The sequence below is a fragment of the Ursus americanus genome, chromosome 10 (assembly GCF_024610735.1).
Source record: "Ursus americanus isolate L20-20 chromosome 10, mUrsAme1.1.p, whole genome shotgun sequence".
Taxonomy (NCBI): domain Eukaryota; kingdom Metazoa; phylum Chordata; class Mammalia; order Carnivora; family Ursidae; genus Ursus; species Ursus americanus.
This window is the reverse complement of record NC_142136.1, coordinates 12,840,999-12,854,590: the sequence shown is the minus strand read 5'-3', so window position 1 is coordinate 12,854,590 and position 13,592 is coordinate 12,840,999. Positions and strand designations below refer to the sequence as shown.

Below are 13,592 nucleotides of genomic sequence, written 5' to 3'. Positions count from 1 at the left end.
TCCCCCCCCCCCCCGCCCCTGCAACCCCTGCTCACGGGTGCTCTCTCTCTGAAAATAAATAAGTAAACAAACAGCACTGTTTTTCTGTTTCACTGCCTAAATTATTTCTTTTTTAAGATTTATTTATTTGAAAATGGGTTAGGGAGAGAGAGAATACTCAAGCCGACCCTGCCTGAGCACAGAGCCCGATGTGGGGCTAGATCCCAAGATCCTGAGATCATGACCTGAGCTGAAACCAAGAGCTGGAAGCTCAACTGAATGAGCCACCCAGGCACCCCAAAATGATTTTTTTTTTTTTAAATACAAGGTAACATAAGCCTTTTTGAAGATTTATTTTTAATATTTTTCCTTAATTGATATATTTTGTTTGAAGTTTCTCAGAGTGCTGAAACTTTTGCAAAATTCTCCTATCCACAAGAATTAAAACGACAGTGTTTACTGCAGTCACGCCATGGCCCTTTCCCATTTTACAGTTCTTTTTACATTTATATTTGTGTTTCCCAAACACCTTTCACAGTCCTACATGTAGCTTTTTTTTTCCTTAAGATTTTTTAATTTTTTTATTTGAGAGAGAGAGAGCAAACAGGGTGAGGGACAGAGGGGCTCTCAAGGAAACTCCACGCTGAACATAGAACTTGACACAGGGCCTGATCTCACAACCCTGAGATGATGACCTGAGCCGAAATCATACATGGGACGCTTAACGAACTGAGCCACCCAGGCACCCCCCTGCGTGCAGCTTTAAATGTATTTCTAGTCAGGATACAGCATTATGTGGTCCTTTTGGTTCTGCTATTTGTTAATAAATATTAATACCTAAAAACTAACATGGATCTTGATGTCTTTTCCAATATTTTGTTTTTAGGTTTGCTATGCTAAAGAGTTGAAGGAAGGCTTTGTGGAATATACCGAACAGGTTGTCAAACTGATGGTCCCTCTACTGAAATTTTATTTCCACGATGATATCCTACAACTTTTGAATGCAAAACATTTCTAGAATTAGTTAAATTGTAGCTTATTCAGGTATTAGACTTTGTGTTAACTGAAGCCTCTGCATCACCATTACTGTTTGCACTAACTATAGATAAACTTCATTTTTTGCACGTGCTTTAGTTTCATGGTTTTTGCTTGTGCCAAAAACATGAAAAAGAAAATGTTACCTACTTCTAGTTGACAGCTTTTTTATGAACCTCTGAAGGAAAATAAGGGTTGATATTTTATTACCAAATGTTTGCAGTTGTATATAATCGCTGCTTTTCTCAAATATCTTTTGGTGATGTTAAGAAACTAAGACCTTTCTTAATAGGTTAGAGACCCACTGATAATTTTTTGTGGTTCTACATTGGGGAGAAACATTTCTTGATAAACCTGCATGTTAAATGTTTTCAACATAGTAATAGTAATTAATACATATAGAAACATTTTTATGCCTTTACACACACACGCGCACACACACACACAATTTCACAGATGGATGTTTAAAAAAGGATGGCCCAGCAGTGTTTGAGTGCAGACCCAAACCAAGATCGGCCTGACTCCAGAGCCCCTTTGTTGTTCTTCCTGCAGTATCCTTTACAGAAGGATGCCCAACAGGAACTTACCATGATGCCAGAGGACAAGGAAGTCGTCTTACGAGGAAGTCTCAGAACCTTATTTTACAAATGATATTAGATAGGGAAGGACAACTTGATCTTCAATGAAAACTGAAAAGGCTCTGACAGGAGGAGATCCTCATTAGTTTTCCCAGGAGAATCATAGCTTTGGTTGCATTTATTAGAAACATACATTGCCTAAAGTTTTGGTATAGGAACATCTCAAGATAAGCTCTAAGGATCCCAGATCCTTTCACATTTGAGACTCATTGCTGCTGTATTGTAGGTGACAGAAAAGACAGGAGAGAAGTCATATGGATAGGGAGATGCCTGTTTTTGTACACATGTTCTGCTTATCACAAGCTCCTGGGTAGCAGTCTGGCCTAAACAGAGGTTGCCTGGTGCTCAGTGAGCACTTTAACGTTTGCATGAGCAAAGCGATAGAATGATCTTTTGAGGATAGCAATTACACTAAATGTATCTGAGAATAATGATGACGTTTCCTTAACAATAAAACGTGTTCGAGTGGCAGCAGCAGAATCCATGCCTCTTCTCCTGGAATGTGCGAGAGTTCGTGGTCCTGAGTATCTCACACAGATGTGGCATTTTATGTGTGATGCTCTAATCAAGGCCATTGGCACAGAACCAGATTCAGATGTCCTCTCAGAAATAATGCATTCTTTTGCAAAGGTAAGTATTTTTCTCTTAAAAATACGTATGAGGTTGTGTGTTCATTTATTAGTCTTGCTAAATAAATAAAATTCAGTCTTTTTGTGCTATAACATGATTTTCTTATTTACTGGAAATGTTTAATTCTTTTTTAGTTTAACGTTTTGGTGTTGTCATTCTTTTTGTTTTGTTTTTTTCAGAGCAGCTGCTCTTATAGTCCAGTCTTGATTAGTTTCCACCATCATTTACCTAATAATCCAGCTGCAGAATCTTGGCTCATTTCCAGCCCACACCTAGTTTGTCCTATTCTCTCGTATATCTGTCTGCTTTTCTCATCGCCTAGGTCTTCTTTCTGCTGAGATAGCCTTCCTTGGTCTGTTCCAGAAGTCAGTCTCCCTTTTCTCCCTCTCAGTTCATTCTCCTTTTCTCAAGCATGAACTTGCTTGTTACTTGTCACTCCTCTTCCCATATTCTTGTTCAGCTCCATGGCCTGCTCCACAGTTCGTTTTAAAAGTTCTTCCTCACCTTTATTTGTCCCCATTTACACTCCTGCAGTTTGAATTTTCTTCTCTTTTTCCAAAGAATGCATGCTGCTGGGCCTTTGCACATATCATCATTCCCCCCCCCCCCCCGCTATAGTGCCTGCCAGCACACACTTGCCCTTTCTCCAGCTGGGTCTATATGGAGTCTGTGTGGGTGACTGAGCTCCCTGGAAGCTGGGTGCTCTGCTCCATCTTTAAGACCTCAGCACCTAGCAGTAATCCCTGGCATTTAAGACATGTTCAGGATGTTTCATATAAAAATATTGTTTAAATTCTTTCTTTGAAGTGCTGTCTTTGTAACACACACACACACACACACACCCACCCACCCAAGCGTTATCTACTCAGTCATTAGTCATCCAGGGTACCGGCTTAGTGAATTTTTCCTCATGCTTCCATGTGATTCTTAATGGAATTTAACTTTAGACTCTAAAACCCTTAAATCCCGTGGCTTGTTTTCTTTCCTCAATTTCTTGGTAGTGCATTGAAGTCATGGGAGATGGATGCCTTAATAATGAACATTTTGAAGAATTGGGAGGAATTTTGAAAGCTAAACTCGAAGAACATTTTAAAAATCAAGAATTGCGGCAAGGTAAGTTTTTCACGCTTTTATTTCTGAATGTAATCCTTGACCATTTTGGCGACATTTAAAAAGACATTTATTTGGGTGTGTTTTAGTTAAAAGACAAGATGAAGACTATGATGAGCAGGTGGAAGAGTCACTACAAGATGAGGTAAATTATTCCCTTCAGAACTTCATTTATGTGATCATTTGCATCTGAAAGATTTTTATTTTTTTATTATTATTTTTTTAATGATTTTTTATTATATTATGTTAGTCACCATACAGTACATCCCCGGTTTCCGATGTAAAGTTCGATGATTCATTAGTTGCGTATAACACCCAGTGCACCATGCAATACGTGCCTTCCTTACAACCCATCACCGGTCTATCCCATTACCCCATCCCCCTCCCCTCTGAGGCCCTCAGTTTGTTTCTCCTAGTCCATATGCATCTGGAAGATTTTTAAATGCTTAAGTTTCTAATTCATCTGACTTGTCATTCTGATGGTAATTATCAGTAATTTTTAGCGGAAGAATCTGACATGTGCTGCATTTACTAATTTAGAGAATAAGTAATTGAAATTAGCTGATTTGTGGTTTGGATGCTATGTGAGAGTTCTTGTTGAAATACCTCACACATAACAGTGCTTGTAAGTTCACCCAGTGTTCCTTTTACATACTCCTCTGAACAACTTTTTATTTGGTGCTTTCAGCATTTTAAAAATAAGGGAACTCAAATTCAGGCATTGAATGACTGTTTAATGGCACACACTGTTGGCATTCCGGGGCTTAAGGCCAGATCTTTTTGTAACATCGGCTGTTTTTTTCCCGGACCACAGAATAATACAGATTTCCTTATAAATAATACACAGAGTGGTTGATGTAAGTCTTCTCTGCTTTGTTACTCTGTTCTCTCCTCATCGAATCACTTGATGCCATGAAATCTGTTTCCACTCTGTGTTCAGGGCCAGAGTGTGGCATGTAGCCATCCTGGTGGACCCAGGTCAGCCCCTTTCTGTGCAGGGTGCTCACATGCTGACAGACACAGATTGTGAGTAACTGACCCCACGTCTCCACCAGTCTGCTCCAAGCTGAGAAACATTCTTGCAGAAAACAAAAAAATAGTACTAAATTAAAAAGACTTCTGTTTCAGAACTTCGAAATTTAAGTACGTTTGAAGAAAAGTCTTTGGAATAAGTACAGTACTTGCTCACACCTTTATCTTTCTGTAGGCAGATAGGAGACCCCACCCCCAATCATCAAGGTAACCACAGTCTCCGGATTCTTACTGTGCCCTTAAGAATATAATGAGAAATTTAATTTTTTATATTTCTTAGATTTTTTAAATAAATATAACTGTTCGTCATAGTGGAGATACTTTTTAATACATATGGGTGTTGTGTGTGTTTTTTGTTTTTGTTTTTAGGATGATAATGATGTTTATATTCTGACGAAAGTGTCAGACATTTTACACTCAATATTCAGTAGCTACAAGGAAAAGGTGTTACCATGGTTTGAACAGCTGCTTCCGTTAATTGTCAACCTAATTGTAAGTGTTGCCTCTCTTTGACAGTTATTTTAGGTAGTTGCCTGGAATGTTTTCAGTGCAGTACTTGAAAACATACTTTCAGATTAAAATGGATCTTAGAAATCACAAAGAGCTTCCAGAGTCCATCTTTAATTTTATCAAGTTTATTGCATTGCCCTTGATATTTTCTCATTTAATATATGCTTAAGGTTTGCTAATTAGGTTTTCCGTAGTTCAGTGAAATTACAGTGCATTCCAGAGACCTACAAATGACTTTTCATTATTTGAGGTTATGTGTGCCCTGCTAAATTAACAAAATGATTACTTTTTTTGGTGGACCCTAGAGGATTCAGTTAAAATCCTTGTACGTACAACCAGCAATCATATATTGTGGACGATGGCATTATGTATTCAGTTTTTAAAATACACATGAAAAGCAATCAATAGAAGTTTGTCCTGCTTTGGCTTTTAATTTTGCATTGTATTTAGTAGTGCAGCACATTTTTTAAAAAGTTTAGGCACATGCGACTTAACCTGTTGAGTGGATATATAAAGTTAAAACCTGTTCACAGCTTTTGTTGTTTTTTAAAGATCGTTATGTTTTTTATGAGGCAAATGTACTTATGTTGCTGCTGCTGCTGGTTCTTCCTGATACGTGATAATATCAGAAAATCATACAAAGTCTTAATTTTAAACTTGTCTTTCATTAAATCTCTGTTGTAAGTTGAGGATTGTCATTCACAAGAAGTGATTACTACTGTGTTGTTTTTCATTGCCTGTATCAGGAATACCCATGTAAGCTGATAGTCTGTAGTGAATTTTTTTTTTTTACAGTCTTTATGTACTCCAGTATTTGAAGCTTAAAAGATTCTCTCTTTTATAGTGTCCACATAGACCGTGGCCAGACAGACAATGGGGACTGTGCATCTTTGATGATGTCATAGAACACTGTAGTCCAGCCTCATTTAAATATGCAGAATATTTCTTAAGGCCAATGCTCCAATATGTGTGTGACAACAGCCCAGAAGTCAGGCAAGCAGCTGCATATGGCTTGGGAGTCATGGCACAGTATGGTGGAGATAACTATCGTCCTTTTTGTACAGGTACTCCATTTGTTTGGTTCCAGGCATTCCTTTTATCGCTTCCTTGTTCTCTTTTCCATGCCCCCAAACTCCCAAACATCATATAGCTATTTTTGCTGTATTCTCCTTCCCTTTCTCAAACATCTCACCTATAGCGCATACAAATTGACCTCTTTATTCTCCTAGAAATGGAAATGAAGTCTCAGTGGAATCTGAGCCTCCCACCCCATCCTCCAGAGTACAGTTGATTTCGGGTTTGGGGGTTATATCCTAGCTGCAGCAGGGGACTTTTTATGTTTTGAGACTCTATTTGAGAGAGTGAGAGCGTACACGAGCAGGGGGAGGGGCGGAAGGCAAGCAGGGGGAGGGGCTTAAGGTGAGGGAGAGGCAGATTCCCCGCTGAGCTCAGAGCCTGATGTGGGGGCTCAATCCCGGGGCCCTGAGATCATGATCTGAGCTGAAGTCAGACACTTAAGTGACTGAGCCACCCAGGTGCCCCTAGCATAGGATTTTTCAAACATACTGGGGTCCCTGTAGGGTTAGCCTGGGAATACAGCTGCAGGTTTTTCAAAGCTGAAATACCCTGAGGCGGTTGGGAGTATAAATCAGGAGGCTTCCGACCTCCTGGGGTCTCGGTCAGTAGAGGGAGTGCTTGTGCTCTTGGCCACGTTGGGGCAGCCTGCCTTTCCTTACTAGGTCTGGTTCTGCAGCCAATAGGACAACATAAGCCTTACACCTAATTCTTCACTGTAATCGGTAACTAGGCCAAAGATAAAAAAGAAATATTGGCATGAAAATGTGAGGTTTTAACTGACCTCCTTGCAATTGCCTATTTTAGAAGCACTTCCACTGCTGGTAAGAGTCATTCAGTCAGCCGATTCTAAGACCAAAGAAAATGTCAATGCTACAGAGAACTGCATCTCAGCAGTAGGGAAAATTATGAAGTTCAAGCCTGACTGTGTGAACGTTGAAGAAGTCCTGCCACACTGGTTGTCTTGGCTTCCACTACATGAAGATAAAGAAGAAGCTGTTCAGACTTTTAATTATCTGTGTGACTTGATTGAAAGGTAAGAAAAAGGACAAATAGACCTTATTTTCTTCTCTTTATGCAAAACAGTGTTTCCTGTGTACAGCCCTCAGATGTATAGGTTTCTAATAACATTGTCTTTATAAATCATGTTAAACCATATCACAGTTAACACTGCCTTGCAATTAGATCTAATTTTGACTTTTTATGGAATTAAATTCAGCAGTTGAGGCATTGTAGAACATAATGTTTTAAGAAGGTTCCCTTTTAATATTGTCACCCACGCCATTTATCTTTTTTGTTTACTTGGCTTTAGGTTTTTCTTTTTTTTTTTTCTTTTTAGATTTTTATTTATTTATTTGACAGAGAGCACAACAGGGGGAGCAGCAGGCAGAGAGAGAGGGAGAAGCAGGCTTCCCTCTGAGCAAGGAGCCAGATGTGGGACTCTATCCCAGAACCCTGGGATCATAACCTGAGCCAGAGGCAGACAGCACCAGGTGCCCCGCTTTAGGTTTTTTTTTAAATTTCAGCTTTACTGAGGTGTAATTGACATACATCACTTCTCAGTAGAATGAGATTGAATGTTGGTAGTGCCATTATTTGACCCTCTAAAATTCTGGTGGTTTTCTTTGGATTCAAGAATCAGTGGTATAAGGAAAATGTTCCAGACAGGTAATCAAGATCTGGCCCTGGGCTCTGGGCATTATTAATGCTATTTTGTGTCCATGAGTATATCTAAGAATTGCAACAACCTGGAAGCTATAGAAGCTATCACATCCAAGGCATGTTCTTTGGTGTCTGTTTTTCTGAGTCCAAGTTCTAAATATTAATCAGATCTAGGCTTTGTTGCTATTAATTACTGCTTTTATTCATGAATAACTCTAAGGCCTACAACCACTCCTTTCCTGGAGTTTGTAGAAATAGATCAGTAGGTGTATTCCTTCATGCCTGTTTAAGTTCAGGTTCACACAGATGTTGTGTTTGAGTGTTCCCACAGAGAACTATCATTAAGGGATGTGATAGCCATCCTGGAGACTATACACTCCTTATCTGCTTCTGCCTCTGAAGCCACCCTTCTCCATCAGGACGTTTGATCATCTCCTTTGGAAATGACTATACTGAAAGTCTCTTAAGGAAAGACTAGAATTCTAGTTAAATTCACTATTATGTTTCTTTCCATTAAACTTGCCTAAAGTTCTTTCCCATCTTACTCTTGAAATGCCCTGAAAGCCTTTTGAACTTCAAATTTATTTGGAAACCATTTTGCCTTAAAAAAATAAAATTAGTGTTAAACTCTTATTCTTAGTAGTAGCTCTTTTTTTTTTTTCTTTAAATAAGTCACAAATTATAAAGCACTTAGAACATTCTGTTCCTTGGCCCTTAAAACAAACCTGAGAGATGAGCCAAGTATTTTTGCTAATTTACATAGGAAGACACTCAAGAGCTAATAAATAAAATTAGCTGGTTTTCCTCCCACTGAATTTGATTTTAGTGAATGCATAATTATCTTATAAAGACCCTGTAACAAAATTCCGTGTTGGAGGAAAGATGTAGGAAAGTGTGAGTGCTTGAGTGATTTCTTCTTATAATTCTCATTTATAATGGCTTTCTTCTTTTTGGTCAGTAATCACCCCATCGTTCTTGGCCCAAACAATACCAATCTGCCCAAAATATTCAGTATAATTGCAGAAGGAGAAATGCATGAGGCAATTAAACATGAAGATCCTTGTGCCAAACGTCTGGCTAATGTAGTTCGTCAAGTCCAGGTAAGCTGTTTTGCTTAAATTGGGGAAGGAAATAAAATAGTTTTTGGGGAGGTGTTTTGTTTTTGTTTTTTCTTTTTTTCCATCAGAAGAAAGAAATAGATACCCAATTTCATTTTTATATTTTGTCTCCAAGCCTCAGATTACTTATTATATAATCTGTTAATATGTTCTCATTTTTTAATTAGTGCTAAAACATTTGTCCTAAACTTGAGACATTTTGAGCCTTCCAGTTGGTGCTTAGCACATACTCATGTAGTTTTGGGGTTTTTTGCATTGTCTGAAGAAAAAAAAGATGAGATTTTAATAGTAAATAAGCTGTCAGCCACCAAAGTTTTTTTAAATGATTTGTGCTGCCTGAATTCTTACGTGTTGTTTACTTGAGTGTGTCCTCTACCCGGGACAGCTTTATCAGGTCAGACTGAATGAAGAAAACTTAGTGTAAATGAACTTTAAAGATATGAACAGATTTCTTGCTTTTGTAATGATACTCATGAAACTAGTTTACCTCAAAAGAAGGCATTTGGTGTTATTAGAGTCTACCTAATGATGATTAGTAAAATACTTCCAAATGACTGTTTCACTGAGTCTGAATCTATGAAACTGTTTTTTCCTAGACTTCTGGAGGACTGTGGACCGAGTGCATAGCACAGCTCAGTCCCGAGCAGCAGGCAGCCATACAGGAGCTCCTCAACTCTGCTTGAAGGGCCTTAATAGCACCACCAGAAAACTAACTCCAAATAAACGTTTACCCTTTTGTTTAGGTTTCTTTGTTTTGTTTTTGAGCAAAAGAGAACGGTAGAGTTGTGTTGTGTAGGCCATCTGCAAAGCCACAACAGTGGGAAGAGAAGCACTGGGTTTCAGAGTGGTGTTTGAAAGGATTCTCTGGTACCACTGAAGAGGTTCCCCGTAAGCCCTACAGTAGCGCTGAAGAGTATTTTTCTATTGGTATAAGCCACCCACGTGAAGGTGAAAGGGAAGTGAAATTAAGTTTTCTCATTAGACATAAGGAAATTTAAGACAAAACAGCTTTAAGATCAGTTATTCAGCGTAGATGTGTGTTAAAACAATTTGCTATACACCTAGTATTGATTTTATTAATTGGAGTGTGAGTCTTTTTGTAGGGTAGAAAGAAGCCTTCTACCCAACAAACTAGTAGATCTAAAAATTGAAAAAAGAAAAAAAAAAGCTGAAGACAAAAACAAGCATGAAGATATCATATTTGATGTCACTTTCGGTTTTTTCCCAAAAGGCTTATGCAGTGACTCAATTTGGAAAGCTTTTCAGCTTCCAGCCCTTGAATGTGAAGTGTCGTTGGCATGTCTGGCAGTAGTCTCTCATTCACTCCTCAATAAACAACATTGAAATACAAAAGAAGTTTGTGTAAAAATTCAGTACTGTCTGGCTTTGATTCATTTAATGTTTTTAATATAAGAATAAGCTAATATTTTTTTAGAATAGTAACTATGGCTTTGAATGTTTTCTTTTGCCCTAATATTTTCCTTGTGCAGTTTGAACTTTTAAAGCATCTAGTTTTTACCATCTTCCACTTTAAGTTATATACCTATTCCTTCACAATTGGTATCCTTTTAAGGTTTGCAAATTTCAACCAATAGTTTTTTTAAATTAGGATTGTTCTGGTAAATAAAAAAAAGATTTGGCTTAGTATTTCCACAGCAAATTGTAATTGATACGAAGCCACACACAACTTTCAAACTTTTAATTTTATGATAAATATTATGCCTAAAATTATTTACTGGTAAATTCAGTAAAATGTGTGAATTTTTTTTCTCTGTGTGTTAACCTCATACCAGTAAATGACTTGCTGTTGTTTCTTTACATAATTTTTCTAAGGGATCTTAATAGATTTCTGTTGAAACTTCAGTGTTAACATTTTTATAGTTTGTACTAAATTTAACCGTGATAAAAAAAATGAATTTTATGCATAGATCAGAATTTAAAATTAAAGATTTTTTTCTTTAAGTGATTTGCATTACTTTATTAAAATTAAATCTGAAATGGATTAGAAAGAATGAATTATCTTAACACGGTTCACTTGGTAGCAAATACCCTTCAAATATATTTTCAGTTCTCAGCACAACATTATTAGCCCCGAAGCTTCAGTATCTGGCAGAACAGCATTGAATGACTTACCCAGCACAGGCATTGCTTTCAGTGGGCACTTGCGCAACTGTTTTGTAATGTGTGGGGAGCAATGTTTAGAGCTCCTTTATAGCCTGTGTTCCTGTTGGAGTAAAACGTCTCAAGACCACTCCTTTGTGCTTTCTCACGTAGAATAGAGTTTGAAAAGCCAGTTCATGTACTGATGCCAGTCGCAGATTTGCTTTTGTTTTTAATTTAAATTATTACTACACTTGAAAGAAAACATGTTAAAAATGTGGCACATGTGCCTAAATTGAGATGGACGTGTGGTCTGAGAATGGCTGCATGTCTGTGGAGGATCTAGTGTCTGCGGAGCTCTGTTCAAAGCACTTCCAGGTATGACTCTCGTAACTCTGGTTTAAACATTAATGGGAAAGTCATAAGATGGATGAGTGAAGAGTCGGTAAGATCCCTGAAGGAAGTAAAGGGATGCAAATCCATTTTTCTGGATAGACGTAGAGAAACAGACATGTCATTGAAATTGAATGGAATTCATCAGGGAAGGTTGGTATCAAAGGCTGTTAATGTGACATGATCCTGAAATCCAGGACTCCGAGCTAATTGTAATATGTATGTTCATGAACTGACAATTCTTTGGAATTATCTGGAGAAACATTTTTAATACCTCATTTTGCCTACACAAGATGAAAATTCCTGTTTTTTTTCCTTTTGTACCAAATTTAGTTGCCTAGTGGCCTTGTGTGTCAGCAAGTAATGATATATTTATGAATTCAAGCTATTTCTGGGAGGAAATAATGTGTGTGGCTCTTACAGTTTCTAGGTATTTTGTAACAAAGGATTAAGTTGCATGCACAAGTGTTAGAAATTTGTAGCAGAACTCATTTGGAGTATTTTTTTAATGCTGTAAATTTAAAGAAAAGTAAATTGTCTTAAAGCTAATTTGACACTTCTGTAATGGGAAGGCAACTTTATCATGACTCTGGAGTTGTAGTTTGACTAACAGAACCATCACTAAATACATAATAAGCAAATAAACATTCTCGATGCGCCGGGTCTCATAATAAGGGAAATGCATATTTGTAGTGGTGGGAGCATTATAGTTTATGATCTAATCTTAAATGATTTCCTATTTGGAATTTTTAAGCAGTTTGAAAGATGAAGGGGCTAGCTAAATGTTTTACTTAGTATGGCTTCATTCTGCCTATGAATATCATATCAAACAATTTTTTGGCTCTCATCTTGTTCCATAGAAATCACTTTGCTCCTCTTATCCCTCTTTGCCTCAAAGGAGTGATGGCCAAAACCTGCCATCTTTCATTTCCTTCGTTCCAAACGTTATTAAGTACCACTGCTTAAGAAGAGAGTGAATTACCTGCAAGGGGTAGGCTTGGATTTTTATTTCCAACATTTCAACTTCCAAAGCACAGGCAGGGGTAACTGTAAGACCATCCTGGACTAGACTGCCCCTCCTTCTTTTACACAGCCCTGTAATCCTAACAGTTCTTAACTAGATGATATTTGACCTTGTTCTACATATTACTTCTATTTATTTGAATATAACACTGAAGATAAACTATAGCTCAATTGTTACTTTATAAAAAATCCAAAAGCAGTGCAGTGTGAATGGTTTTTATGCAAAATGGCACCAAAAAATTTTCTTTAAAGATTTGATTAGAGTGCCAGTGACAGCACGAGCAGGGGGAGCAGCAGGCAGAGGGAGAAGGGAGGAGACTCCCTGTTCTACCTCTGACCCTCCCCCCTGCTCATGCTGTCATGCGCTCTCCCTTGAATAAAATTTTTGTAAAAATCTTAGAATATTTCAAGTTTATTATTAAAGGGTCAGAAAAGATATTTTAAGAAAAACAATATAAATTTTTAGTGTTCTTGAATTGGGTCTCAAGAGAAAAGTTTACCACTACTATAAATGATCAATAGGCCGTAAGACCAGAAGCTCACATTGTAGCTGGTGTCTGGGTGGCTCAGTCAGTTGAGCATCTGCCTTCAGCTCAGGTCATGATCCCTGGGTCCTGGGATCCAGCCCCACATCCATCAGGCTCCGTGCTCAGTGGGGAGTCTTCTCCCTCTCCCTCTGTTGCTGCCTCTGCTTGAACACCCTCTGTCAAAATCTTTCTTAAAATGAATAAAGAGAATATAAAATAGTGACACTAATGTTGGAGCCATGACAATGGATTGAAATTATAACCGTTTCTTTGAAGAGCAGGGACTCCTGAGTAGCAACAGGAAGGATTCTGAGGCTCAACGAAGATTGCATTTGGAGATACTAAGGGGCCTTTCTGACTCGCATTGGAGATCGCCCCTTGCTCCCCTCCTGAGATGGAAGCCTCAAGGTCTGTCACCAGAGACCGTGAGTGCAAGACCCCACACCGGCCTTCAGGGATCCCACTCTCCCCAAAGCTGTTTGCCTAACCAGTGCAGAGGCCAGTTCCCAGAAGTCCTTCCCAGAGGCCTGCAAGGCTGGGGGCCAGCCAGTGGGGCCTGGTTCCACCCTGCCATTTGACTCCTGTCCACAGTTCCTGACAGCCCTGCCTTCCCAAGTCCCCAGCAGCCCCAACTCCCTTCCCTCCTGGAAGGGAGCCCCGGCCCCACAGGCTTCCTGCTGTTTTGAAAACTGCTAAGACCTGCAGGTAAGGGGTTGTTTCCCTTCATCCCCACCCACTTTGTTGTACTAGACCATTTGTTT

General features: G+C 38.6%; 1 protein-coding gene across 1 annotated transcript in view; it reads left to right on the top strand.

Moving 5' to 3' along the window:
* The window catches only part of IPO5 (importin 5), a 41,926-nt gene extending 31,765 nt beyond the window's left edge, over nt 1–10,161 (top strand). Inside the window, exons 18-26 of the mRNA XM_045810954.2 lie at nt 866–962; nt 2,110–2,282; nt 3,284–3,395; nt 3,482–3,537; nt 4,794–4,916; nt 5,779–5,998; nt 6,816–7,044; nt 8,629–8,770; nt 9,385–10,161. Of these exons, the coding sequence (XP_045666910.1) occupies nt 866–962; nt 2,110–2,282; nt 3,284–3,395; nt 3,482–3,537; nt 4,794–4,916; nt 5,779–5,998; nt 6,816–7,044; nt 8,629–8,770; nt 9,385–9,471 (1,239 nt within the window). The 3' untranslated portion in view covers nt 9,472–10,161. The remainder of the gene's footprint in view (nt 1–865; nt 963–2,109; nt 2,283–3,283; nt 3,396–3,481; nt 3,538–4,793; nt 4,917–5,778; nt 5,999–6,815; nt 7,045–8,628; nt 8,771–9,384) is intronic.
* Nucleotides 10,162–13,592: the final 3,431 nt, after the last annotated feature.